At 41.6% G+C, this 26,780-nt stretch overlaps 1 protein-coding gene across 5 annotated transcripts in view; it reads left to right on the top strand.

Annotated features, from left to right (window-relative positions):
- The window catches only part of Trim37 (tripartite motif containing 37), a 121,040-nt gene that overhangs the window by 65,329 nt on the left and 28,931 nt on the right, over nucleotides 1–26,780 (top strand). For 4 of the 5 annotated variants that reach the window (XM_041664500.1, XM_041664499.1, XM_041664502.1 and 1 more), the window contains exons 20-24: nucleotides 3,916–4,038; nucleotides 4,896–5,085; nucleotides 8,574–8,692; nucleotides 20,856–20,966; nucleotides 22,688–22,766. In XM_041664500.1, coding sequence (XP_041520434.1) covers nucleotides 3,916–4,038; nucleotides 4,896–5,085; nucleotides 8,574–8,692; nucleotides 20,856–20,966; nucleotides 22,688–22,766 — 622 coding nt within the window. Of the gene's footprint in view, nucleotides 1–3,915; nucleotides 4,039–4,895; nucleotides 5,086–8,573; nucleotides 8,693–20,855; nucleotides 20,967–22,687; nucleotides 23,879–26,780 lie in introns of those variants that run through there. The other variant, XM_041664504.1, reaches the window with a different exon arrangement.

The following is a 26,780-nucleotide window of genomic DNA, read 5'->3' as shown; positions in this document are numbered from 1 at the left end:
CTCCGCTCCTGGTACCTGAGGATTGGGGCTTTGCTCTCTGTGTCTGTGAGTGACTCTGTTAGGTGTCACATATGATTGGAACTGTTGCAGCATTTGACATTTGGGGTTTTCTGTGATTGGCTTCTTTTTTCGTGTATCTTCAAGGTTCATCCATATGATAGCATCTTTCAGAGCTTCCTCTTTAATGGCAGAATCCTACTCTATTGTATATAGAGAGCACATGTTTATCCATTCATTCATCCTTTGGACACTTTCTTCTCTAAACATAGATATTTTTCTTTTGAACCCCCTTTTAAACTCTGATTGACATTGCTGGATTATCCTGTCCTTAGCTTTTGGGGCCAGGTGTGGAGCTTCTGTGATATTTTCCTTAGCTACACTTTCAGCAGAGCACAGGTTCCAGTTCTCCACATGTTCACAGCACGTACCATTTTCTGTTGTTTTTTTTAAACTAGTCTTCCCAATTAATGTAGAAATAGAATTCTGTTTTTCATTTATATTCAAGATAGACTTTTGTTGTGTAGCCCAGGCTGGCATGAAACTCCTGATTGATCTTTCTGCCTCAGCTTACCCAGTTTAGGGATTTCAGTTATATACCATGATGTCAGTCCAAATGAGGTCTTTTATGTGTGTGTTTTTCCATTTCACATATACTTTCAAGGTTTGTACATGTTATGAGTTAATAATAATTTGTATTTTGTTATATAGCTGTACCACATACTGTTTATCCGCTAACAGTTGATAGCGCGTTTGCGCTTCTTGACTATAATCACTGATGTAGCATAATGTACTATGAACATGTATTATAAATTACCATGTAGACAATATGTTTTTTATTTTGAGTGCACACTTAGAAGTAGAGTTGATTTATCTCTAGCGACCATTTCCTGCTAGCAGCTTTCCCCCACTGCACATACGGTAACTAAGACTTGTACTAGGCGCTTTGCCATTCCCCTACTGCCACGAAACCTTAGGGTAGAGTCATTCCACTTAATGTAGACTAGGGCTTGTCCCCAGGCTCCTTACTCCCTGAAGTCATCTCCCCAGGGCTGTCACCATTGTATGTTCCAGCCATCCCAACCCCGTTCCTACTTTGGCTCCCTCCTCGCAGACCTACAATCCTGGAGGAAGAAGGAGAACCACACCTCTTTCTGTTACCATTGAGTTGTCTTGGCATCCTTGTTAACATCAAAGTATAAATTGTTTCTGGATTCTCAGTTTTGATAGATATCTGTCCATATGCTGGTACCACCCAGTTGTTTTGTCCTTTTTTTTTTTTTGTGAAATCTTTTTCTGGTGGCGGTGGGGGAGGGGCACAGCAATGTTGAATGTGGAAATTGTACATTCTAGTTGTAACTGCACCTTGTTCCTGCGTTCACCCCTCAACCACCCACCTCTGTTTGAGACTGGATCTCACTCTTTAAACAAGGCTGGCTTGGGACTCACTGTGCAGCCCTACTCCTTTCAGCTCCCTTGCTCTGTGTTTCTTGTGTGTGAGGCAGCATAGAGCTCTTTGAGAGGTTTGCGTTGATGCGAAGCCCCAGAGCTGTCAGAGAAGTGCTGCCTTGCCCACTTAGTCCTGACTCCCCAGCTGTGGATCCACTCATGGTGGGCTGGAAGCCTAAGGCTCAGGAGTTGTCCCTGGCAGTGGGTCTGAGAGGGAGTCTTCCTTTCGGGGTTACTTTTGCTGTTCTAGATCTCTCGGAGTTGGCCAAGGTCCCTTATCAGCCTAGCCATCTTTCCAGACCCTAGATAAACAATAATTTAAAAGGCATTTCTACATAGATTGTGTTAAGTCTGTAGATTAATTTTAGAAGTGTGACTTCAGCAATACTGTCTCCGTCTGAACACAAAGCTGTCATTCATGTCATAAATGTCATTCATTTATTTTCTTTTTATAATGTGTGACAGTTTTTGATATGTGAGTCTTTTAAGTGTTTCCAAGTACTTAGTCCTTTTTCATACTGTAAAAGAGATAGGTTTCTGTTTTATTTTATAAACTTTGTTATAAAAAAAAACTTGCAAGTGAAAACATCACAGGTCTTTAAAAAGGATATAAAGCTATTTTGTTTTGTTTTGTTTTTCAAGACAGGGTTTCTCTGTGCCCTAGCTGTCCTGCGACTCGCTTTGTAGACCACACAGAGATCTGCCTGGTCTGCCTCCTGAGTCCTGGGATTAAAGATGTGTGCCACCAATACCCATCCAATTTTTTGTTTGTTTGTTTGTTTTTGTTTTTTTGGTTAAGCTAATTTTTTAAAAGTTCTAATTCTGTCATAGATTTTTGGTTTTAGTGGTAGATAAGTGCATAAAATATATTCAGTGCTAAAAGCATAAAATCAAATGTGAAGCTCCACTGTATAGGAGTTCACTGAGTTGTATAGTCTTTGGTGTGTGTTGTTTTTGATAGGAATAGTTTTTTAAAGTTTATTTTGAGGGGCTGGAGAGGATAAGAGCACTTCCAGAGGTCTTGAGTTCAATTCCCAGCAATCACATGGTGTCTCACAACCATCTGTAATGAGGTCTGGTGCCTTCTGCAGTGATAATGCAGGCAGAGCACTGTATACACAATAAGGAAATGAATAAATAAAAAGTCTTTTTAAAAAGTTTATTTTAAAATTTTGTGATTTTTTTTAAATCATATTCTTTAGAACAAAGCCAGATGTGCTAACCCTGTTGTCAATAAATCTCCTGTGCTTTTCAGTTTTTATATATATAATTTATTTAAATTTATTTTATGTGCATTGGTGTGAAGGTACCCTTTTCAGATCCCCAAAAACTGGAGTTATAGACAGTTGTGAGCTCCTGTGTGGGTGATAGGAATTGAACCCAGGTCCTCTGAAAGAACAGTCAGTGCTTTTAGCCACAGAGCTGTCTCTCAAGCCCCTTTGGTTTGGTTTTTTGAGACGGATCTCACATAACCCAGGCTGGCTCTGAATTCACAGTCTTTCTGCTTCTTGTCATCATTTTATTATTTATTATTTTGGTGATTTCTTGAGTGTGCCTGCACAACTGATTAGTCCTTGCTGTGGTGGTGGTGACGTTACTGTCCCATGCTGTGTCTCCTCCCTACCTCGCCCTCTCCTGGTTATTTTAGGCTCTACATTTTGTTATCATTACTGCTTTTGTCACAGTTTTTGATTTGGTCACAAATATTTTGAAGTATTATACTTATGATCTGTTTCAGATTCAGCATTGATTACTTTTTGATCGAATCAAGCACAGTTTCCAATTGCTTAGATTAGAGCAGCGGTTCTCAACTTGTGGGCATTACTGCTTTAGGGGTTGCATAACAGATAGTCTGCATATTAGATATTTACAATACAATTCATAACAGTAGCAAAATTAAAGTTATAAAGTAGCAACAAAATAATTTTATTGTTGGGGGTCATCACAGCATGAGGAACAGTATTAAAGGGTTGTAGCGTTATGAAGGTTGAGAACCACTGCATTAAAGGGTTATATTTTTGTTTACACTTCATTGTCTTAATTGATACAACTTTTTCAAAATGAGGTCATAGTTAATTAAGATTCTGTTTGAGCCAGGTGGTGGTGGCGCATGCCTTTAATCCCAGCACTCGGGAGGCAGAGGCAAGAGGATCTCTGTGAGTTCGAGACCAGCCTGGTCTACAGAGCTAGTTCCAGGACAGGCTCCAAAGCCACAGAGAAACTCTGTCTTGAAAAACCAAAAAACCAAAAAACCAAAAAAAAAAAAAATTCTGTTTGACAAGAAACAAAATAGAAATATTTTTGTCGCAGAATGCTAAGTAAACTGTCAGGACCACAGAGTGCCCTATTGTTTTGGACATTGTAGTCAAAAACCATCCACATGTGATGAGGATTAGACATTTCTCTGACTATATAGTGAGTTATGTGATATTTTATCATATTCAGAAATGCTTTTAAATGTTTTTGTAGCCACAAATAAGAAGAATTCACCCAAGTCAGCTCGGGCCATAGCAGGCAGTCTATCACTCCGAAGAGCTATGGACTCTGGAGAAAGCAGCCGTTCAAAGGGAGACTGCCAGGCTTTGTCTGAAGGTAAATATAGAATTCGTAATATAATTTTGCTGGGCACATGCTTGGAAATTGTAGCTTTATCCTTGAAAGGCACCAAAGATGCTAAAAGTATAGCTGAACTTCTGATTTTGTGGGACCTTTTATTTGTTTTCTTTTCGAGTTTATTTTTTTTCTTTTGTCTTATTTTTATGTTTTAACTCATGATTTTCCTTTCTTAGCCACCCTAGTTCTGGAATTGCTGACTTGGTCCCTGGGCTCTAGTATTTGAAGTTTCTTGATCTCAAATCAGAACAGTATTTAACTATATATTTTGCACTTGTTAATATTTAAGTAACTAGTCAAAAAGATTGGGATGGCTTTTTCATTTTTTGAAGTTTTAACCTAGTTTAAAATGTACATATAGTAGGCTGGAAATATAAATGGCTTATGGTTTAGAGCACTTTTTTGTTCATGCAGAGGTCCTGGATTTGATTACCAACACCCACATGGTGACTCACAACTATCTGTAGCTCTACTTCCAGGGGATCTGATGCCCTCTTCTGGCCTCTATTAACACAGGCACACATGATACACAGTCATACATGCAGGCAAAACTACACTTATATTAAAAAATTTTTTTAAATTTCTTTTTCATGCACACTGTTTGCCTGTATGAGGGCGTTGAATCCTTTGCAACAGGAGTTACAGACAGTTGTGAGCTGCCATGTCGGTGCTAAGAACTGAACCTGGGTCCTCTGGAAGAGCAGCTAGTACTCCTAACTACTGAGCCATCTCTCCAGCCCCACATTTAAAATTTTCAAAATTACAAAAATTATGCACATAAAGTAATTTTCTACACCTAGAGGCTTTCATGTTCACTGTCTTCTCCTTTCCTGAAGGCTCCCCGGGAAGCTCTCAGTCTGGGAACAGACACAACTCTCCCCGAGCCCTGACACATGGCATCATTGGGGATATTCTCCCCAAAAGTGAAGACCGACAATGCAAAGCTTTGGATTCTGATGCTGTGGTGGTTGCAGTTTTCAATGGCTTACCTACTGTTGAGAAAAGAAGGAAAATGGTCGCCTTGGGGTAAATAACACTCTTTCGTTGTTTAGAACTTCAAGTCTATAATGAACAAAATTATTTCTATTTTGCTAGTGTTTGAGGTGTGCAGGAAGTTTATATATTGCATTAAAATGTCATCCTTTTTAAAAATGATGTCATTCTGTCACTCTCTTCTTTCTACCCTTCCCCCAACCCCTGCAGAATGACAGCAGTCCTCCTGCCTCAGCTTCATGAGTACTGTTTTATGGAAGTGAGCCACCACAGCTAGCTTAGGGCTCTTTTTTGCTCACAGCAGGCTAACCTGAGATGTATGTGTGTTTCAGCTTTACATGATGCCTTGCATTTTAGTCTGCCATGCATTCTTCCAGGGGCCATGGGTATTAAAAAAAAGTGTGTCACTTATTTGTGTGCAGTAAAGTATTTCCAGTAATTGTATTGATGATTACTGTTATTTTTGTTTGTTTGATTTGAGACTGGGTCTCATATAACCCAGGATAGCTTTCAGCTCTTAATCCTTTTGCCTTAGTCTCTCTAGTGCTGTGATTACAGGCATGAGCCACATGCCTGGCTTAATTAACTGTTTTAAAAGCACCGCTTTTATCTCATTCTTTTTCTATGTTTTGAAATCATCCTCTAAAATGCTAGTTAGAATTTTAAGATATGATAAATGGTGATCAACATGTTTATGTTTATTCAGAGCCCATCATGTCAAGTATTGAGTGTATAAAGAATGTATTGACTGTGCATGTGTTAGTTGAGCCCTCAGTGTTCCTCTGCTGTCACATAAACATTAAGTATCTTTCTAATTTAGATAATGGAATAGTTTTCTGATGAAACTTTGGAAGGGTCTTTATAGAAAGACCATCATCTTATGTTGGCTGATTACCAAATCCAGAAGGACAGATGGAGGCTTAATTTTGTTTGTAACTCAAGGTTCAACAGTAGAAAAGAAAGTCACTAGAGAGCCTGGCATGGTACAAACTCTTGTGTCACAGCTGCTGAGGAGACAGAAGGCCACAGGATTGAAAGTTGGGAGCCTCTGTGGGCAACCTAGCAAGATCTTTTTTTTTTTTTTTTTTTTTTTTTTTTTTTTTTTTTTTTGGTTTTTCGAGACAGGGTTTCTCTGTGGCTTTGGAGCCTGTCCTGGAACTAGCTCTGTAGACCAGGCTGGTCTCGAACTCACAGAGATCCGACTGCCTCTGTCTCCCGAGTGCTGGGATTAAAGGCGTGCGCCATCATCGCCCGGCTGCAAGAACTTGACTCAAAATAAAATCTTCAAAATTGCCTGGAGAGTCACCTCCTTGGTATAGCATATCTTAGCATGTACATTGCTGTAGCCATGGTTCAGTTCTCATTATTAGGGGTGGGGAGGAGGCTTTTAATGGAGGGGCAACTGTAGAGAGCTGCGTGGAGCCGCACCTGATGGCACTGGCTTCCACCCTCCGCGATCCCGAAAGCAAGTGCTCTCTATGATAATCAACTTCTATTATGGCTAAGGCCTGATTCATGCTATTATCACGCAATGATTGTCAGCTGCTTGCATATGCCTGGACCTATGGGCAGTGCCCACCTGGCAATCCGGGGTTGGCGGCCTGTGCCTTTTTAAGGGCTGGGAGAGGTTTTCCCGGGGAGAGAGAGAAAGAGAGAGAGAAGGAGAAAGCTTGCTGTGAAAAAGGTCCTGAATAAACTGCCTGCAAGAAGAGCTCCGGTGTTGCGTCTTCCTTGCTGGTCGAGGCGGACGTGGCAGGCAACCAGGAAACTTAACTTCCCTATCACCTAGCCTGGTATATACATTTCTTTCAAGTTAAAGATACAACTAATTTTCTTTTTTATTTATTTTACTTTAAAATTTTTTGATGTGTGGACATTTTGTCTGCGTGTATGTCTGGTGCCCATGGAGGCCAGAAGAGAGTGTTGTATTCCTGGTACTAGAGCCACAGACGTCTGTAAGCTGCTGTATGGATACTAGGAATCAAACCGGGTCTTCTGGTAGCCAGCGATTTCAAACACTGAGCCTTAGCTTTCATTCATATTTTAATTTATTGTAGAGATTCTGTATCATTTAGTTATAACAATTATGTGTTATATTCATATATATACACACACATATACATATGTGTGGAACATAAAATTTTGTGTAAAAGTTCAAAGTTCTTTTATAGCAGCTGGACTTTCTAACAAGATTGGGCCCATCAACACCTTGTCATGAAAGGGAGACATGCCTGTCCCTCACCCCTTCAAGTTTAAAAATAGTTTGTAGTTGACATTGAAGAAAGTCTTACAGTGGTAAGGTACCTATACTCTTAACAAACAAACCCTTACCCATGCTGGCTATAAGCATCCCTGTTGAAATTCTCTGCTTTCTCAAAAAGGGAAGGGAAAAAAAGGCATTAAAGTAGAAGGTGAGTGTCTTAATTACTGCTTTATTGCTGTGAAGAGACACCATGACCAAGGCAAATCTTATAAAATAAAAGCATGCTGGGCGGCGATGGCGCACGCCTTTAATCCCAGCACTTGGGAGGCAGAGGCAGGCGGATATCTGTGAGTTTGAAACCAGCCTAGTCTACAAGAACTAGTTCCAGGACAGGCTCCAAAAGCTACCGAGAAACCCTGTCTCGAAAAACCAATAAAATAAAATTAAAATTAAATGGAAGCATTTAATTGAGAGTTTGTTTACAGTTTTAGAAGGTTAGTCCAAGATCATCATTGTGGGACACAGACAGGTATGGTGCTGGAGCAGGAGTTGAGAGCTTAAATTAGATTCTCAGGCTGCAAGTGAGAGAGACAGAAACTGGGCCTGGTGTCAGCTTTTAAACCTTCTTCATCAAGGACACACTTGCTCCTGATCCTTCCCAAACTGTTCCACTAACTGGAGATGAAGCATTCAAACCACCACAGTGAGCTAGTTAGGAATAGTGTCAGCCTGCTTCATATGGATGCTCACCTGCTTGTGTCTTTTCTTCCTCCTTGCTATATTTGTATTAATAAGACAAAATAATAATAATAATGATGATAACATAGTTCCAGTGAAAATGTCCTCTTGTTTCTGCCCCTGCCCTCACTCCAGTCCTGCTCCTCTCAGCTCTTCATGTATGTTGTGCCTTCTCTGCTCTATGCATATTGAGCAACTGTGACAGTCTTTACCTGTAGTGCACCTTGATTTCTTACTCACGAATGCTTCTCTGTCTCTCAACAGTCGTGAGAACTTGTGTTTATATCTATTCTAAAGGATAATTACTGATTGACAAACCATTTTAAGAAATAGTAGAGAGGTCTTGTATATCTTGTCTTTGTCCCCTACTGATAACATTTTGCAGAACTATCCATACATTGTCATAAATAGGATTTGTTAATTTGCCATTTCATAACCTTTTATTCTGAATCTTAAATGAAATTTTTTAAAAATGGAAATTTAGTATTATATACAAATAAAAAGGAAGAAAAGAAAATATAGATTATTATGTCACTTATTAGACATTTGAAAATATCATGTTGTTTTTTCACTCTTTGAGGGCTAATGCAAAAGGAGGTCGCCTGGAAGGAATGCAGGTGGCAGATTTGGAAAGTCATTCTGAAGATGGGAAGTTACAGCCCACACTACCTGAAGGAGCATCAGCTGCCCCTGAGGAAGGTGAGGAATGAATGAGAACAGTCAGAAAGATCATTGAGCTGGAGACACCAAGCTCTCAGTGGTATAATAGTAGGAAGTGACTGGTTAGTAAAAATGGCACAGAAATCTAACAGACATGTTTGAACCCCAAATTCATTTGCCACTTTTTGTGACTTACAAGGACATTGCATACCGGGAACAGAGAATAGCAAGAATGTGTAAGTTACTGCATAAAAGGATGTGTTTGGGGCCAGGCATGGTGGTGGTACATGTCAGTAATACCAACACGGGGAGTCAGGAGTGACCACATCTTTTTGAGGTATAGGCCAGCCAGGTCTACATATCAAGTTTTATTCTAGCTAGGGCTGCAGAGTCTTTTGGGAAGCAGAGGCAGGTAGATCTCTCTGGGCCTGAGGCCAGCTTGGTCTCCAGATCACGAGAAGCTCCAGGGCTGTGTAGAAACCCTGTCTCAAAAGAGAAAAAAAAACCATTTTGACAAAGAAACTAAAAATATCAAATGGAAAAAAAGAAAGCATATTTATTAACAAGTGGTGCTGGCATAACTGGATATCAACATGTAGAAGAATGAAAATAGATCCATATCTATCACCATGCACAAAACTCAAGTCCAAAAGGATCAAAGACCTCAACATAAAGCCAGCCACACTGAACCTTACAGAAGAGAAAGTGGGAAGTACACTTGAACGCATTGGCACAGGAGACCACTTCCTAAATATAACCCCAGCAGCACAGACACTGAAAGAAACAATTAATAAATGGGACCTCCTGAAACTGAAAAGCTTCTGTAAAGCAAAGGGCATGGTTAACAAGACAAAACGACAGCCTACAGAATGGGAAAAGATCTTCAATAACCCCACATCAGACAGAGGTCTGATCTCCAAAATATACAAAGAACTCAAGAAATTGGACACCAAAAGAACACATAATCCAATAAAAAAATGGACTACAGACCTAAACAGAGAACTCTCAACAGAGGAATCTAAAATGGCTGAAAGACACTTAAGGAAATGCTCAATATCCTTAGTCATCAGAGAAATGCAAATCAAAACAACTCTGAGGTTCCAACTTACACCTGTAAGAATGGCCAAGATGGGGCTGGGGAGATGGCTCAGCGGTTAAGAGCACTGACTGCTCTTCCAGAGGTCCTGAGTTCAATTTTCAGCAACCATGTGGTGGCTCATAACCATCTGTGATGGGGTCTGGTGCCCTCGTCTGGCCTGTAAGCAGGATACTGAATAAAAAAGAATGGCAAGATCAAAAACACTGATGACAACTTATGCTGGAGAGGTTGTGGGGAAAAGGGAACACTCCTGCAATCCTGGTTGGGAATGCAAGCTGGTACAACCCCTTTGGATGTCAGTGTGGAGATTTCTCAGAAAATTAGGAAACAACCTTCCTCAAGACCTAGTAATACCACTTTTGGGTATATATCCAAAGGATGCTCAATCATGCCACAAGGACATGTGCTCAACTGTGTTCATAGCCAGAACCTGGAAACAACCTAAATGCCCCTCAATTGAAGAATGGATAAGAAAAATGTGGTACATTTACACGACGGAGTACTACACAGCAGACAAAAAAATAATGACATCTTGAATTTTGCAGGAAAATGGATGGAGCTGGAAAACATTATTTTGAGTGAGGTAACCCAGACCCAGAAAGACAATTATCACGTGTACTCACTCATAGGTGGTTTTTAAACATAAAGCAAAGAAAGCCAGCCTACAAACCACAATCCCAGAGAACTTAGACAAAAATGCGGACACTAAGAAAGACTTACATAGATCTAATCCACATGGGAAGTAGAAAGTAGAAAAAGACAAGAAGTCCAGAGTAAATTGGGAGCATGGGGACCTTGTGGGAGGGCTGAAGGAGGGAGGGGAGCAGAGAAAAATGTAGAGCTCAATAAATATAAAAAAAAGAAAATAAATAATAAATAAAAAATAAAGTGGACAAAAATAGAAGAAAAAAGATAAAAACAACAATGAAAAGGAAGGAAGGGAGAAGGGGGACAGAGAACATACCTTATCAGTCAAATTATTTACAGGGCAAAAACTACAGAACTGCAGATAGTTTTCTGCTTAAAAAATGGACACCTACATGCCAATCAATGAATTTTGACTAACGACCCATAGTATTATAAGAAACATGTGCCCCCTAAACAGCTGATTTGGGGATGAAGTCATTAACAGCACTTACTCCCTTTCCCGGGGACTCGAGTTTGGTTCCCGGAATCAATGTCTGGTGGCTACAACTATCTGAAACTGCAGCTTGAGGAGGTCATATGGGCTCTCCTGGCCTCAAGGGACACCTACGTATGCATGGCTTATGCTCATGTAGACACATACACATAAATGAAGCTAAAAATCTTTTTTTTTCTTGTTCTATCTTTTTTTCCGTTTATTTATTTATTAAAGATTTCTGTCTCTTCCCCGCCACCTCCTCCCATTTCCCTCCCCCTCCCCCAATCAAGTTCCCCTCCCTTGTCAGCCCATAGAGCTATCAGGGTTCCCTGCCCAGTGGGAAGTCCAAGGACCACCCACCTCCATCCAGGTCTAGTAAGGTGAGCATCCAAACTGCCTAGGCTCCCACAAAGCCAGTATGTGCAGTAGGATCAAAAACCCACTGCCATTGTTCTTGAGTTCTTAGTAGTCCTCATTGTCCGCTATGTTCAGAGAGTCAGGTTTTATCCCAGGTTTTTTCAGACCCAGGCCAGCTGGCCTTGGTGAGTTCCCGATAGAACATCCCCATTGTCTCAGTGTGTGGGTGCACCCCTCGCGGTCCTGAGTTCCATGCTCGTACTCTTCTCTCCTCCTGCTCCTGATTTGGACCTTGAGATTTCAGTCCTGTGCTCTAATGTGGCTTTCTGTCTCTGTCTCCTTTCATCGCTTGCTGAAGGTTAATATTCAGGAGGATGCCTATATGTTTTTCTTTGGGTTCTCCTTATTTAGCTTCTCTAGGATCACTAGTTATAGGCTCAATGTCCTTGGTTTATGGCTAGAAACCAAATATGAGTGAGTACATCCCATGTTCCTCTTTTTGGGTCTGGCTTACCTCACTCAGGATAGTGTTTTCTATTTCCATCCATTTGTATGCAAAATTCAAGAAGTCCTTGTTTTTTACTGCTGAGTAGTACTCTAATATGTATATATTCCATACTTTCTTCATCCATTCTTCCATTGAAGGGCATCTAGGTTGTTTCCAGGTTCTGGCTATTACAAACAATGCTGCTATGAACATAGTAGAGCATATACTTTTGTTGTATGATAAGGCCTCTCTTGGGTATATTCCCAAGAGTGGTATTGCTGGGTCCAGGGGTAGGTTGATCCCGAATTTCCTGAGAAACCGCCACACTGCTTTCCAAAGTGGTTGCACAAGTTTGCATTCCCACCAGCAATGGATGAGTGTACCCCTTTCTCCACAACCTCTCCAGCAAAGGCTATCATTGGTGTTTTTTATTTTAGCCATTCTGACAGGTGTAAGATGGTATCTTAAAGTTGTCTTGATTTGCATTTCCCTGATCGCTAAGGAAGTTGAGCATGACCTTAAGTGCAGACACGGCTTATTAGAATGCTGTTAATCTTTTGTTTGAGGTCAGGTTTGATTATTGTCTGTATATTGCTGTTTTTATTTTGCATCATGTGTATGTAATGTATCTATGTGTGGGTATGCGCACATGTGTGCCAGTAGTGCCCATGGAGGCCACCAGCATTAGGTTCCACTAGGGCTGAAGTTAGCAGGCTGATCTGCCTGATGTGGATGCTGGGAACTGAACTTAGTTGCTCTGTAATGGCAGCACTCACTCTTAACCACCGCATCATTCTCCAGTCTTCCTTTGCTCTTATGGAGGAATTTATCACTTTAACTGTTATAAAGTCCCCTATAACAATCTACTTCAACTCTGAAAACTTATTTCAGTATATATATATATATAATTTGTTGTTGTTGTTGTTTGTTTTTAGAGACATGGTTTCTCTGTTTAACAGCCCTGGCTGTCCTAGAACTAGCTCTTGTAGACTAGTCTGGCCTCAAACTCACGAAGATCTGCCTGTCTCTGCCTCTCAAGTGTTGGGATTAAAGGCGTGCACCACCACCACCTGACTCGGTTATAGTTTTAATATTTCTTCCAAAGTTGTCTATCTGATAACAAATAAGATATTTGATTATTTTAACAATAGAAGTTACTTAAAACAATACTATGTTCATTTCCCTTGCTTTTATAGGTTAGCAGAAAAGAATAACAACTTTCAAAAGTACTTTGATTTCTCCCAGTGAAACCGTAACTTTCCTCTTCATTTGAATTTCAGTCATTGATGAATTGTTATTTAAAGCAAATACACAGGTACTAGCTAGATGTGTTACTTCTGGCTGTCCTGTAGGGAGCTGGTGTATGATGGCATTTTGGGGTTTCTCCCTTTTTCTGGTTTTCTTTTTTTTTATTTTTTTAAATTGATTTTATTGAGTTCTACATTTTTTTCTGCTCCTCTCCCTGCCTCTCCCCTCCCCTCTTCAACCCTCTCCCATGGTCTCCATGCTCCCAATTTACTCAGGAGATCTTTTCTTTTTCTACTTCCCATGTAGATTAGATCCATGTATGTCTCTCTTAGGGTCCTCATTGTTGTCTAGGTTCTCTGGGATTGTGATTTGTAAGCTGGTTTTCTTTGCTTTATATCTAAAAACCACTTATGAGTGAGTACATATGATATTTGTCTTTCTGGGTCTGGGATACCTCACTCAATATGATTTTTTTAGCTCCGCCCATTTTCCTGAAAAATTCAATGTCGTTATTTTTTTCTGCTGTGTAGTACTCCATTGTGTAAATGTGCCATGTTTTCCTCATCCATTTTTCGGTTGATGGGCATTTAAGTTGTTTCCAGGTTCTGGTTATGACAAACAATCCGTCTGTGGACATAGTTGAGCACATGTCCTTGTGGCATAATTAAGCATCCTTTGGGTGTATACCCACAAGTGATATTACTGGGTCTTGAGGAAGGTTGTTTCCTAATTTTCTGAGAAATCTCCACACTGACATCCAAAGGGGTTGTACCAGCTTGCATTCCCACCAGCAATACAGGAGTGTTCCCTTTTCCCCCACAACCTCTCCAGCATAAGTTGTCATCAGTGTTTTTGATCTTGGCCATTCTTACAAGTGTAAGATGGAATCTCAGAGTTGTTTTGATTTGCATTTCTCTGTTGACTAAGGTTGTTGAAGATTTAAAAGTGTCTTTTAGCCATTTTAGATTCCTCTGTTGAGAGTTCTCTGTTTAGGCCTGTATTCCATTTTTCTATTGGATTATTTGTTCTTTTGATGACCAATTTCTTGAGTTCTTTGTATATTTTGGAGATCAGACCTCTGTCTGATGTGGGGTTAGTGAATATCTTTTCCCATTCTGTAAGCTGTCATTTTGTCTTGTTGACCATGTTTTTTGCTTTACAGAAGCTTTTCAGTTTTAGGAGGTCCGTTTATTAATTGTTTTTCTCAGTGTCTGTGCTACTGGGAAATGGTCTTCTGTGCCGGTGTCTTAAAGTGTACTTCCCACTTTCTCTTCTATAAGGTTCGGTGTGGCTGACTTTATGTTGGTCTTTGATCCATTTGAACTGAGTTTTGTGCATGCTGATAGATATGGATCTGTTTTCATTCTTCTACATACATGTTATGATTACTGCGCAAGTTGGGACCTTGGTGGGTGAGGACCTTGGGCGGGAGACAGATACCCTGTGCAGATAGAGCTTGAGTGTGGAGTTTTATGGAAAGAAGGGTGAAAGGGGAGGGGGGGGCAAAAACCTGCTCGCCTCTTCAGAAGAGCAGCAGGAAGAAGCGAGAGCTTACATCTTCATCCACAATCAAGAGGCAAAGATCCCACTGGGAATGGTACTTTTGAAACCTCAAAGCTTAACCCAGTGACACCTCCTCCAGCATGCTAAAGCCCACATGTCCTCATCAGTTCCCAAACAGTTCCACCAATTGGGAACCAAGTATTCAAACATATGAGCCTAGGGGACCATTCTGGGCTTTTTGTTTGTTTGTTTGTTTGTTGTTGGGTTTTTTGTTTGTTTTTCAAGACAGGGTTTCTCTGTAGCTTTGGAGCCTGTCCTGGAACTAGCTCTTGTAGACCAGGCTGGCCTCGAACTCACAGAGATCTCCCTGCCTCTGCCTCTTGAATGCTGGTATTAAAATTGCACCAGCACTGCCTGGTTTGGGGACTGAGATCTGCTAAAGCAGCATAGATCTCTCATTTAGTCCAGGATACTCATAATACCCATTCCATGGGGAAAGCTTTGGCACAGCTGTTAAAAACATTGCTAGCAGATTAGCTAACAAAAAAAACCCCTGCAACTTGTGATGGCTTGCTATTGCTGATCACCTTTAGGGTAATTAAGATGAACTATCAAAAAGAAAAAAGAAAAAAATAAAGCACTTGGAGGCAGAGGCAGGCAAATCTCTGAGTTTGAGGCCAGTACCTGGTCTACAGAGTGAATTTCAGCACAGCCAGAGCTACACAGAGAAACCCTGTCTTGAAAAACAAACAAACAAAACAAAACAAAAAACCAAAACCTCAAGCAACTTAGTCAAGCAGTAATGAAAGTAACACTCTAGAAGTTCAAGTGAGACACATATAACTGTGATAGGGTGGTTTCAGGATTTGAAAATTTAGATGTTCGGTGTGTTTTTTGTAGCCCAGGCTAGCTTCCGATTTGCTATGACAGTACAGCTGCGTTCTAGCAGCTGCCTTCCACTCCCCCATTTTGAGAGTGGTTTTCTGTCTGTATAGCCCAGAATGACTGTGAACTTTTAACGGTACTTTCTGCCTTCCCAGCTGCTTGATGCTAGCGTTACAGGTGTGAGTCTGTACTTGATGCTGGGATTACAGGTGTGAGCCTGTACTTGATGCTGGGATTACAGGTGTGAGCCTGTACTTGATGCTGGGATTACAGGTGTGAGCCTGTACTTGATGCTAGCGTTACAGGTGTGAGCCTGTACTTGATGCTGGGATTACAGGTGTGAGCCTGTACTTGATGCTAGCGTTACAGGTGTGAGCCTGTACTTGATGCTAGCATTACAGGTGTGAGCCTGTACTTGATGCTGGGATTACAGGTGTGAGCCTGTACTTGATGCTAGCATTACAGGTGTGAGCCTGTACTTGATGCTGGGATTACGGGTGTGAGCCTGTACTTGATGCTAGCGTTACAGGTGTGAGCCTGTACTTGATGCTGGGATTACAGGTGTGAGCCTGTACTTGATGCTGGGATTACAGGTGTGAGCCTGTACTTGATGCTGGGATTACAGGTGTGAGCCTGTACTTGATGCTGGGATTACAGGTGTGAGCCTGTACTTGATGCTAGCATTACCGCTGTGAGCCTGTACTTGATGCTGGGATTACAGGTGTGAGCCTGTACTTGATGCTGGGATTACAGGTGTGAGCCTGTACTTGATGTTGGGATTACAGGTGTGAGCCTGTACTTGATGCTAGCATTACAGGTGTGAGCCTGTACTTGATGCTGGGATTACAGGTGTGAGCCTGTACTTTTTTTTCCTCCTATGTCATCTCTTAATTAGAAGTCTCGGTGAATTGGCTTAGCTTTTCTGAGGGTGACAGTTCAGTTGCAGTTTTGGTAAGAACTCTGAATCACATCCTGGAATTCGTGGGAGGGTTGTGTATTCTCTGTGTCTCTGTCAACAAGGGAAGCTTTTCTCAAAGCAGTAAGTAAGTAAGTCCTTACTACTCAACCTCTAAGGAAAATTGCAGAGTCCAGCCACTTGGTCCCACTCCATGCAGACGAGGGAGGACTCACAAACAGTGTGAAGTGCTGTAGAACCACTATCCTTTAGAACGGTGGTCTTCAACCTGCGGGTCATGAACCCTATAGGGTCACATAGCAGATACTTATAATTCATAACAGTAGCAAGATTGCTTTATAACAACAGAATGCTTCTGTGGTTGGAGTCACCACAGCATGAGGAACTATATTAAAGGGCACCAGCCGTTGAGAACCACAGCTTTAGAAGGAAGGGAGAAGGGTAGCTGTAAATTATTAGTAGATAAAAAAAATTTGCCTGCCTCTCCATGAATTTCAAGCATCTGATATTGTTAAGGTGTGTGTGTCCCCAGCCAGCTTCAGCGGCTGACATAGATCATTTCAGAATTTGTTATAACTACAGATTTCCTTCTCATCGGAGTGTTTCTGAAAGATCTTCTAGTTAATAGTGTTTCCTAAGCACCATCAGTGAGGAACAAGTACTAAAAAGTCAGGTGGAGAGCTGCAATTTGGAGAAACAGCTTGTCTTTTTAGGACCCAGTTCCATGAGGAGCCACAAGGTGGGAGTGCTGCTCCACAGATGGAGTTAGGGTCTGGTAAAATAATGTATTCTAGCTGGGCACTGTGGCTCAAGGCCGTCATCTTAGTACTTGGGAAATGAAGCAAGGGGATGACCTCAGTTTGTGGTAAGACTGAGCTGCTGTTAGCGTTAGGCCAAACTGCACTATGGAATAAAACTGTGAGCGTCTCAAAACAAACTCAAAACCAGAATACTTGTATATTCCTCTCTTTGGAGCAAAAATGTTGCATGTGTATGTGTTCTTTATGAAAAGGGCAGTAGTGACACACACCCTTAATCCTAGCACTAAGGAGGCAGAGGCAAGAAGGTCTCTGTGAGTTTGAGGCCAGCCTGGTCTACGTAGCAAGTTCTAGGACAGCCAGGGCTACACAGGGAAACTGTCTTGAAAACCAAAAACAGCCAGGCAATGGTGGCACACGCCTTTAATCCCAACACTCAGGAGGCAGAGGCAGGTGGATCTCTGTGAGTTCAAGGCCAGCCTGGTCTATAAGAGCTAGTTCCAGTATAGGCTCCAAAGCTACAGAGAAACCTTGTCTCAAAAAAATAAAAACAAAACAAAACTGGGAAGTACACATGAACACATTGGCACAGGGAACCACTTCCTAAATAGAACCCCAGCAGCACAGACACTGAGAGAAACAATAAATGGAACCTCCTGAAACAGAAAAGCTTCTGTAAAACAAAGGACACAGTCAATAAGATAAAACAAGAGCCTATAGAATGGGAAAAGACCCTCACTAACTCCACATCAGACAGAGGTCTGATCTCCAAAATATACAAAGAACTCAAGAAATTGGACACCAAAAGAACACATAATCCAATTAAAAAAAAATGGAAGTACATACCTAAACAGAGAACTCTCAACAGAGGACTCTAAAATGGTTGAAAGACACTTAAGGAAATGCTCAATATCCTTAGTCATCAGAGAAATGCAAACAAAACAACTCTGAGATTCCATCTTACACTTGTAAGAATGGCCAAGATCAAAAACACTGATGACAACTTATGCTGGAGAGGTTGTGGGGAAAGGGAACACTTCTGCATTGCTGGTGGGAATGCAAGCTGGTACAACCCCCTTGGATGTCAGTGTGGCGATTTCTCAAAAAATTAGGAAACAACCTTCCTCAAGACCCAGTAATACCACTTTTGGGTATACACCCAAAGGATGCTTAATTGTGCCACAAGGACATGTGCTCAATTATGTGTAAGCCTCTGGAGACACTACTGACTGAAACACGGCACTTAGACCTTACTTTAACAATTTTCTTCTCTTAATGAGCATGGCATAAATACAAAATTTCTTGATCTTTTTTAATTTTTAAAGTTATGCTTGTTGGAGTGTATTATGTGTGAAGTACCAATGGTTCCCAGGTGGCAGTTAGAGAAATCAACCTAGGGGGTCTGCTTGAGGGAATTGGTTCTCTCCTTCCATCATCTACAGACCCTCATTATTCTTTTTTTTTTTTTTTTTTTTTTTTTTGGTTTTTCGAGACAGGGTTTCTCTGTGGCTTTTGGAGCCTGTCCTGGAACTAGCTCTGTAGACCAGGCTGGTCTCGAACTCACAGAGATCCGCCTGCCTCTACCTCCCAAGTGCTGGGATTAAAGGCGTGCGCCACCATTGCCCGGCTTATTATTCTTATATCTATGGACAGACTTTGGTTTTTTGAGACAGGGTTTCTCTGTGACTTTGTAGATCAGGCTAGGCCTGAACCCACAAATATCTGACTGCTTCTGCCTTCCGAGTGCTGGGATTAAAGGCATTTGCCACCACCATCCAGCTTGTGTGTGTGTGTGTGTGTGTGTGTGTTCTTTCAAAGAGAATTTTAATTTTGGGGGCTAGTGAGATGACCCAGCGGGTAAGGACATTTGCTGCCAAGCCTGATGACCCGAGTTTGATTCTCAGAATTCACATGCACATGTACACACACAAATACAAATACACACACAAAAAAGTGCAAGCTACACACTTCAGAAAGAAGGCTTGGAGGAATGGAGCTGGTCTGACTTGGAAGCCTGCTCCCTGAAGACTAGCTCTATCCCACCAGAAGGCGCTGCCTGGGGAGAGAAATAGTGGATAGCCCTGCCCAGCTGTAAGACCTACAAACCACAGCAGTGAGCAGGTGCAGTAGTGGCACTTAATATCTTGGGGGTAACCAACAGCTGTCTGATTGGCCTTAAGGCCTTCTTACTAGGGGGAATTCATGCTTGGGCCCTAGAGGCCTACTGCCACTTTCCTAACTGCATTCTCCATGTTTATCCTTACCCGAAGATTCATGTAGCTCTTTCTACCTTTACTCATCAAAGAGATGGGTGGAATTCTTAACTAGCCTTATCAAACTTTTTCCTGCAGCAGAGACCAGTATAGAAAGCCATGACTGGTCAAGGTGCAGAGGGCAGACTTGGGGCACAGTCCTAATTGTTAACCTGTGTAACACAAACTGAAGGCTCAGGGTATGCTACAGAAGGGACAAAATGTTTTTTGGTTTTGTGTGTGTGTGTGTGTGTGTGTGTGTTTTATTTTTCCTAGACAGAATTTCTCTGTGTTGTCTTGGCAGTCCTGGAACTCAATTATTAGACCAGGCTGACTTCGGACTCAGAGATCTGCGTTCCTTTTCGGCCTGAGTGCTTGGATTAAAGGCCTGCACTACCACTGCTTGGTGGTACACAAAGTGTATTCCATATATAACAGGGAAACCATAAACAATGGAACAGTATTCAGCTTTAAAAACAAATGAAATCACATCATTTGCAGGATAGATTGAACTGGAGAGTTTTGTTTTATTAAAGTAGGCACAAAAAGAAAAAAATAACACATTTTCTCACTTATATGTGGAAGTTAAAAAGTTGATCTTGAAGTGAACAATAAAATAGTGACTACCAGCCGGGCAGTGGTGGCACACACCTTAAATCCCAACACTCGGGAGGCAGAGGCAGGTGGATCTCTGTGAGTTTGAGACCAGCCTGATCTACAAGAGCTAGTTCCAGGACAGGCTCCAAAGCCACAGAGAAACCAAATAAATAAATAAATAAAATGGTGGCTACCAGAAATTGTGAGAAGGCTGAGTGGGGGAGTGGGTGTGGAGAATGAAGTGAGGGTAGTTAATAGGCGTAAAGAAACAGTTGAACAGCGGGATAACTTAGTGCTCCAAAGTTCAGTAGGATAACTGGCCAACTATGATTAATATATAATTTATAATAGCTAGTACAAAGGATTTGTATGTTCCCCACATAGGTAAATGATAAACCGTTAAGATGGCAGATATGTCAACTATCCTGATCGTTACATATTATAAACAGGCATTTAAGTGACACACTCACCTTGTGTGTAATTACTATGTGTGAATGAAAAATATATGAGTATCTAAAGTCGAAATTGATTTTACACACACATGAGAGACACGATAGATCTGAAACCATCTATTGCTGGAGTTCTTGGGATTTTTATGCATTTCTATTGTGTATGTCTGTATTTGTGAATTTTTTGGCTGGAAATTATTAATCCTTATAATAAACCAGACCGAAAAAGTGCCTATTTTGGGGTTTTGTTGTTTTGTCTTTACAACTTGCTAAGGAAACGTTTAATGTGGAAATGTTTTCTCACTATCAGGGCACACGGTTTCAATTGAAGAGAAAAGTAAAAGTGAAAACCGCAGAGCATTGAAGCGCGTGTGGCTACTGTGTTTGTGTCTTTGGTGTGTGGGACTGCAGCGGCGTAGAATCAATCAGTAGGGGCTCAGCTCAGTCCTCGCCAGCTTTCCTTTTCCTCCTTTTCCTTTCAGGAACTGTAGATTCTTATCAGCCGTGTTCTCTTCTTCCTGCCTCCAGGACTGAGTAGCGACAGCGACGTCGACTGTGACACGGAGACTGAGGAGCGGGAGGAGCACACCAGCCTGGGGTCCTTCAACGGCCCGTTCCTGGCCCCGCCCCCAGACGAAGGTGCAGCATGTTGTCATTTTACACAGGTTCCTAAGAGCATCGCTGCTGCTGCTCTCTGTGCCTCTGCTGCTGCTTCTGCTCACTCTGCTCTGCTGCTTTTCCTTTTTAAAAACTTACTGTCATTTGTGAGAGAACGTTCTGTGGTAAACGATATGGTAAGTACTGAGGAAGTTGTCAGGTTATGTTTGGCCAGTTAGCCGCTTGAGTGCCACTTCCTGCGTGGAAAAGCCTGCACCCTGGTGTTGTGTAGCTGTGGCCGAGGATACTTCAAAACAAAGACTTTTCAGCAGGGACAGTGGGCGGGCTCTAGCACCTAAATAGTTAATCTGCATCCTGTGATAGGAAGTGTTTCCCATCCTCTGCACAAGTTTTGTGTATATGGGACTTTTAGTTTTTGTTTTATATTTTCCCCCTCTCTTCAGAACTTTTTCTGTTTTCTAGCATACTGTAACTTTTAAAATCCTTTTATTTCTTATGCATGCATATAAATTCTGGAGTCAGTTTTTATTCCTTCCTATTCCCTCTAGAAAAGAATTCTTAGTAAAAAAACTGAACAAGAGAAATCTGTATTTTTTCCTTTAAAAAAGTTATTTGTGTTGGGTGATAGTGGCACACACCTTTAATCCCAGCACTCAGAAAGCAGGGACAGGTGGATCTCTGAGTTCAAGGCCATTCTGATCTACAGACTAGGTCTAGGACATCCCAGGCTATACAGAAAAACTCTGTCTTGAAACCCTACACCCCGCCCCCAAATTATTTGTGCCAGAAGTGGTAGTGCATGATTCTAATCCCAGCAGGGATTTAGAGGTAGGCAGATCTCTTGAGTTCAAGACCAACTCGATCTGCAGAGCAAGTTCCAAGACAACCAGGGCTATACAGAGAAAACTGATCTTTTTAAAAAGCTTTTGTGCATGTCAGCGAGTATATGGAAATCAGAAGACCACTTTCGGGGAATCAGTTCTCTCCTTCCACTTTGCTTTGTGGCAGTCTTCCTTGACTGTGCCATTACACTCTGCACTCCAGACTAGGTGGCCTCGTGAATCTGGGTGACTCTTGTTTCTGCCCCCATCTTACCATAGGAATGCTGCGATTACAGATGTGTCTCATCAAATCCATTTCTAAGGATTTAGCTAAGGTTGTCAGGATTTAGCTAAGGTTGTCAGGCAAACAGCAGGAGTTTATACCCACTGAGCCATTTTCCTGGTTCTTTCTATTTTAGGACAGCTTAAATTTCTGTGTTTTGATGGGATTTCTGCTGCACAGACTGAACGAAACAGATACAGTATAAAAGCATAAGCACACAGGGTTGCTTACTCCTAGTTGTGGTTCCCTTCTCAGTACAGTGACAAGTATTTGGTGCTTTGTACTACTGTGGCATCTTCAGTAATTCTCTGTGTTCTACAGAAGTGTCCAGGTTTGAGGCAGCTCAGAGTGCTGGTGGCACTGTCCTGTGATTACTATGTAGGCAGTTTATTGTGTGTGGACTCAGCTGGAGAATGCCACCATCTTTGTTCCTTGGACAGTGTCCCAGAGGATGCAGTGGAATTGTGGCATTCCTCTTCTAATTGTGGGTGTTCGTACATTCTCTGAAGACAGGCTTGTTCCGCACCTTACACATCTTTATCAGAAAAACTTTTGGTAAGGTCATGTAAAGACTGAGCAAAGAAAACATGCCTTCTGACATTTGCTCTCCCCCCCCCCCCATTTAATTCTTTTCTTAGATTCACATTCCAGTTTTCCTGATGGTGAACAAATCGACCCTGAAAATCTCCACTTCAGTACTGATGAAGGCGGTGGCAGGTAATTGCCAGACATGAGAACCGAGTTACAAGCTACCTGGGCCCTGAAATTTGTTGGAAGTTGGTGCTCAAAATTGTCAGCAGTTAGATAATCAGGTTTAGTTTCATTTGTTGGTCATCTCTACTTGAAAGAGTAACTTTGAAACTGTTAGAAGGAGCACAATTCTAGTACAAAACAGTAGTAGCACATGGGAGAAGATTAAGCAGGGGAAGGGTTCCTTCTAATGTAGTGAACTAACAGTGTAGTGCTCAGTCAATTTAGCATTAGCGCATTAACAAAGGCAGCTTGTCTCCAGTACTGAGAGCCAACTAAGTGCCAGAAAGCACCCAGAGGCAGTGCATGGCTCTGTGATTCGTTCAGCTCCTGTGCTCTTTTGTCTTAGGCTCGACACATGATTTAGATGGCCATATTTAAGTTTTCATTAGTTTGTAGTTTCATGAGGGCCTGTATAAGAGTGGACAGAAAAGTTGCTTATGAACAGTAGACACTTCCCCTGAGTAACTATAGCAACACTAGACTGACCCTTCTCTTTGAAATACGATGATAGCCTAAATTTTATTTATTTTTCTCACTTGTTCAAGTGCTAGCATACTGGTCAATGGTACATCTTCATTCAGTTGTGCAGCCTTTACAGGTTTCATTTACGTGAGTTAAGTCATTGGTTGGTGGAAGGTTCTGTGAACACATGTAAGGTCACTTGAAATTTTTTTCATCTTTTCTGCTTCCTGAAACACTACTGTAGTGTAACTGATATTTTTAAACGATTTCCATTGGTTGGATATTGATTTCAGTGAGTGCATTTAAAGATTTATGCATATTGCAATCTTGATCAACATGAAACCGTGTGTAAGACTTTCTCTCATTCCTAATTACCCCCAAATGATTGCCAAACTTTGCCACTGTGCTTCCAAGTTGTTTGAGCTATTATATGTTTGTGAAAGTTACACTTACAGTTCGCCAAGAGATTGTTGAGAAGTATGGCTTGTATGTATGCGAGAGCGCTTTCTCCTGTTTTAGTGATTCTCGTCTACTCCCCATGGCTGATGGCTTGCTGAATGCTGTGATTCATAGTTTACTTTTTTCTAAACAGCTTGCACTTTTTGTTAATAAAATTAACTTGAGAGAATATGCCTCTGCAATTTATTGACAGTGGGACCAGAAGGCCATGTTTTATTTTATTGCAGTGGCATTTTGTTAAGGGCTGGGCTTCTAGTCTAGACTTCCTTTTAAAAACCAGAAGATTTCTTCATAAGTGACAGAAGGAGAATCTATGGAAAGAATATTCTTTTTGTGTGTGTGTTTTGCAACAGTGTATCTCTGTGTAGCCATGGCTGTCCTAGAACTCACTCTATAGACTAGGCTGGCCTTAAACTCACAGAGATCCACCTGCTTCTGCTTCCAGAGTGCTGGGATTAAAGGAGTGCACCATCAGCAGAAAGGATGGTTCTTATCCTGATCCCTAGCATCCTACATACTAAAGTATCCTCCTGGGTGGTGCTTTGCTTTTGGTAATTGATATTGCTGGGAAAGGAGCCCAAAGGTTTGGCATCTAGACAAGCACATTACCCTTGAACTATAGTGTCAGGCATACCCAGTGTTTTGCTGGTGCCAGGAGAAACTGTGCCCCCTGGGCTGTGCTCAGAGGCGTGAGAGTAGAACGCCTTGCGCTGTCCTTTTGCACCTGATAATCAACCTTCCCTACCGCTCTTTAAAAAAAAGTTTCTCTTTTTTGTTGGATGTAAATTTTATTAGTTTTTCTGTTGTACCTTTTTCATTAAGGTGTATTTGTTTTGTGTTCATGTGTATGCTCATGTGTTCGCAGGTGCACATATATACTGAGGTCAGAGGCTAACCTCAGGTGTCATTCCTCAGGAGCCACCCACCTTCATTTTACTTGAAACCTTCCTCAAATACTTAGGTTTTTTTGTTGAGGACTCTTAAGTTTTCATTTATGTGTATGTGATTTGGGTGTCTGGCTATGCCAGAAGGGGGCTTAAGACTTTGTTCCTGGAGTCACAGCACTTGGAGCTGCCTGGCACCGGTGCAGGTTGGTGCTGGCCATGTCACTAATTTCAGCCTTACTGTGTAGCTCTGGGTGGCCTAGAACTCACTGTGTAGACCAGGCTGCCTCTGCCTCTGCATCCCAGGTGCTGGGATTAAAGGTGTGTATGTGATCCTATTGTTTCAGAATAATTTTGACAACTTGGTTGATTGAGTCCTTGTCATCTTTGAGATAGACAAGTTGTTTGTTGCCTCCACGTGGGAAATTCAGGGAGATTATGCAATGCTCTAAATTTGGACACAATACCCTTTTCAGTTTATTTTGCTTAAGCAAACACAAATAAAAAGCTGAAAGATTGTCCTATTTTGTTGTTGTTATTGTTTTTATTTTGAGATAATTTTAGATTTCTAAGAGTTATAGGAAGATTGTGAGAATTCCTGTCTAACCTTGACCCGGCTATTCCTTTTGTTAGTGCCATTTGTAACCATAGCAACGATCATGTAATGAATCTTGTTTGTAGTACCTTTTTTTTTTTTTTTAAGACAGATCTAGGCTTGTCATAGATAACATGGATGACACTTTCTGATGCTTTTAGTCCTTCAGTCTCAGGAATACTGGGATTACAGAACTGTGCCACCATGCCTAATCAGTGCTGGGGTTTGAACCTGGGGCTTTTGTATATGCTGACAACTGAGCTGCATCCTTGCTGTACGTTCATCTTACTCTTGTAATGTGTTTGGTCTGAGGTAGTCTCATTGTGTCACTTTGATGTGGAACTGTGTGTAGACTAGGCTAACCTCAAATTCATAGAGGTCTACTGCTCTGCCTACCAAATTTTGTCCCCATACCTGGCTCTAATATGTCCTATTATTACATTCTTTTGGGGGGGAGGTTTCGAGACAGGGTTTCTCTGTTTAAGGGATCTCTCTCTTTCTGTCTCTCTCTGTCTCTCTGTCATGTGCCAGCTTTGCAGTACTGTGTCAGGAAGGTCACCTGCTGGTACAAGAAACATTATATTTGGGACCCTCAGAACCTCCCCAATGCGTCTTCCTTTGCTGGTTCATAACTGTGCTTTCTTCAGAACGAAACAGTGATCACAGTGCCTTCCTCAGTTCTGTGCAGTTTGAGTGAGTTAACAAACCTCAGCTTACTGGTGGAAACCACCACACTTGGAGCCAGCTGGTCAAGTGTAAAGGTAGCCTGGGGGATCATGAGCTGGTCTTTGAAGCAGGTTCATCTTGTAAAAGACCGCTAAACCTGTGAGTTTGTGTAAGTTCAGGAAGTTGGTGTCACAGTTCCTTGAGCTAAGTCATGTATAAGTACATGCTAACTGTAAAGCATATAAACTTCTATGAGAGGCACTACAGTTTGACTTTCTGATCAATGTTTACAAAAGGTTAAAAAAATAAAACAAAATCTCCACTTGAGAAAGCTTAAGAGCAAATGGCGGCGAGTACCATTAACCACGCTGTAGTTTGGACTGCATAACTATCACTCTACGTGAAAACTTTTTCTCTGGCTGACACATTAGCAGGCTGAGCCCCTGTTGCTTCTCTGCCCACCCAGAACTACTGCCCAAGTAGTACAGGCAGGTGGTGTGTCGAGGAGAGACTGCAGCGTAGGTGTGCCTCCGTGAGTCACCTCTCCTGGTGAGTCCTTAGCAACTCTGCTGGTCTCACTTGGCTCTCATGTTCCAGCTGTCACACCACTGTGGAGGTGGGGCCTTTTCAGCCTTAGTTAAAACTCTCGTTTCTCTCTTGCAAAAACAATTTCTCCAAACACAGATCATTTTTGACAGCTTTCCACACTTTTTCCCCTTTTCTTAAAAAAGGGATCAGAAAAACTAGATAGAACCTGTGTGTCAGGACCTGTTTTTGCACCTTAAGGTCAGGACACCTTTACCTGGGAATTCTTTGATGGGGGCATCATCCTACAACTAAGCTAAGGAATACTAAACCCAGTTGTTCAAGGAGAAACTCTTTGTTACTAAATAATATTTGAACAGTTTGAAG

The sequence above is a fragment of the Microtus oregoni genome, unplaced genomic scaffold, assembly GCF_018167655.1.
Source record: "Microtus oregoni isolate MIOR12 unplaced genomic scaffold, Mior012 000015F_ref0000493, whole genome shotgun sequence".
NCBI lineage: Eukaryota > Metazoa > Chordata > Mammalia > Rodentia > Cricetidae > Microtus > Microtus oregoni.
This window is presented reverse-complemented; position numbering and strand designations above follow the sequence as displayed.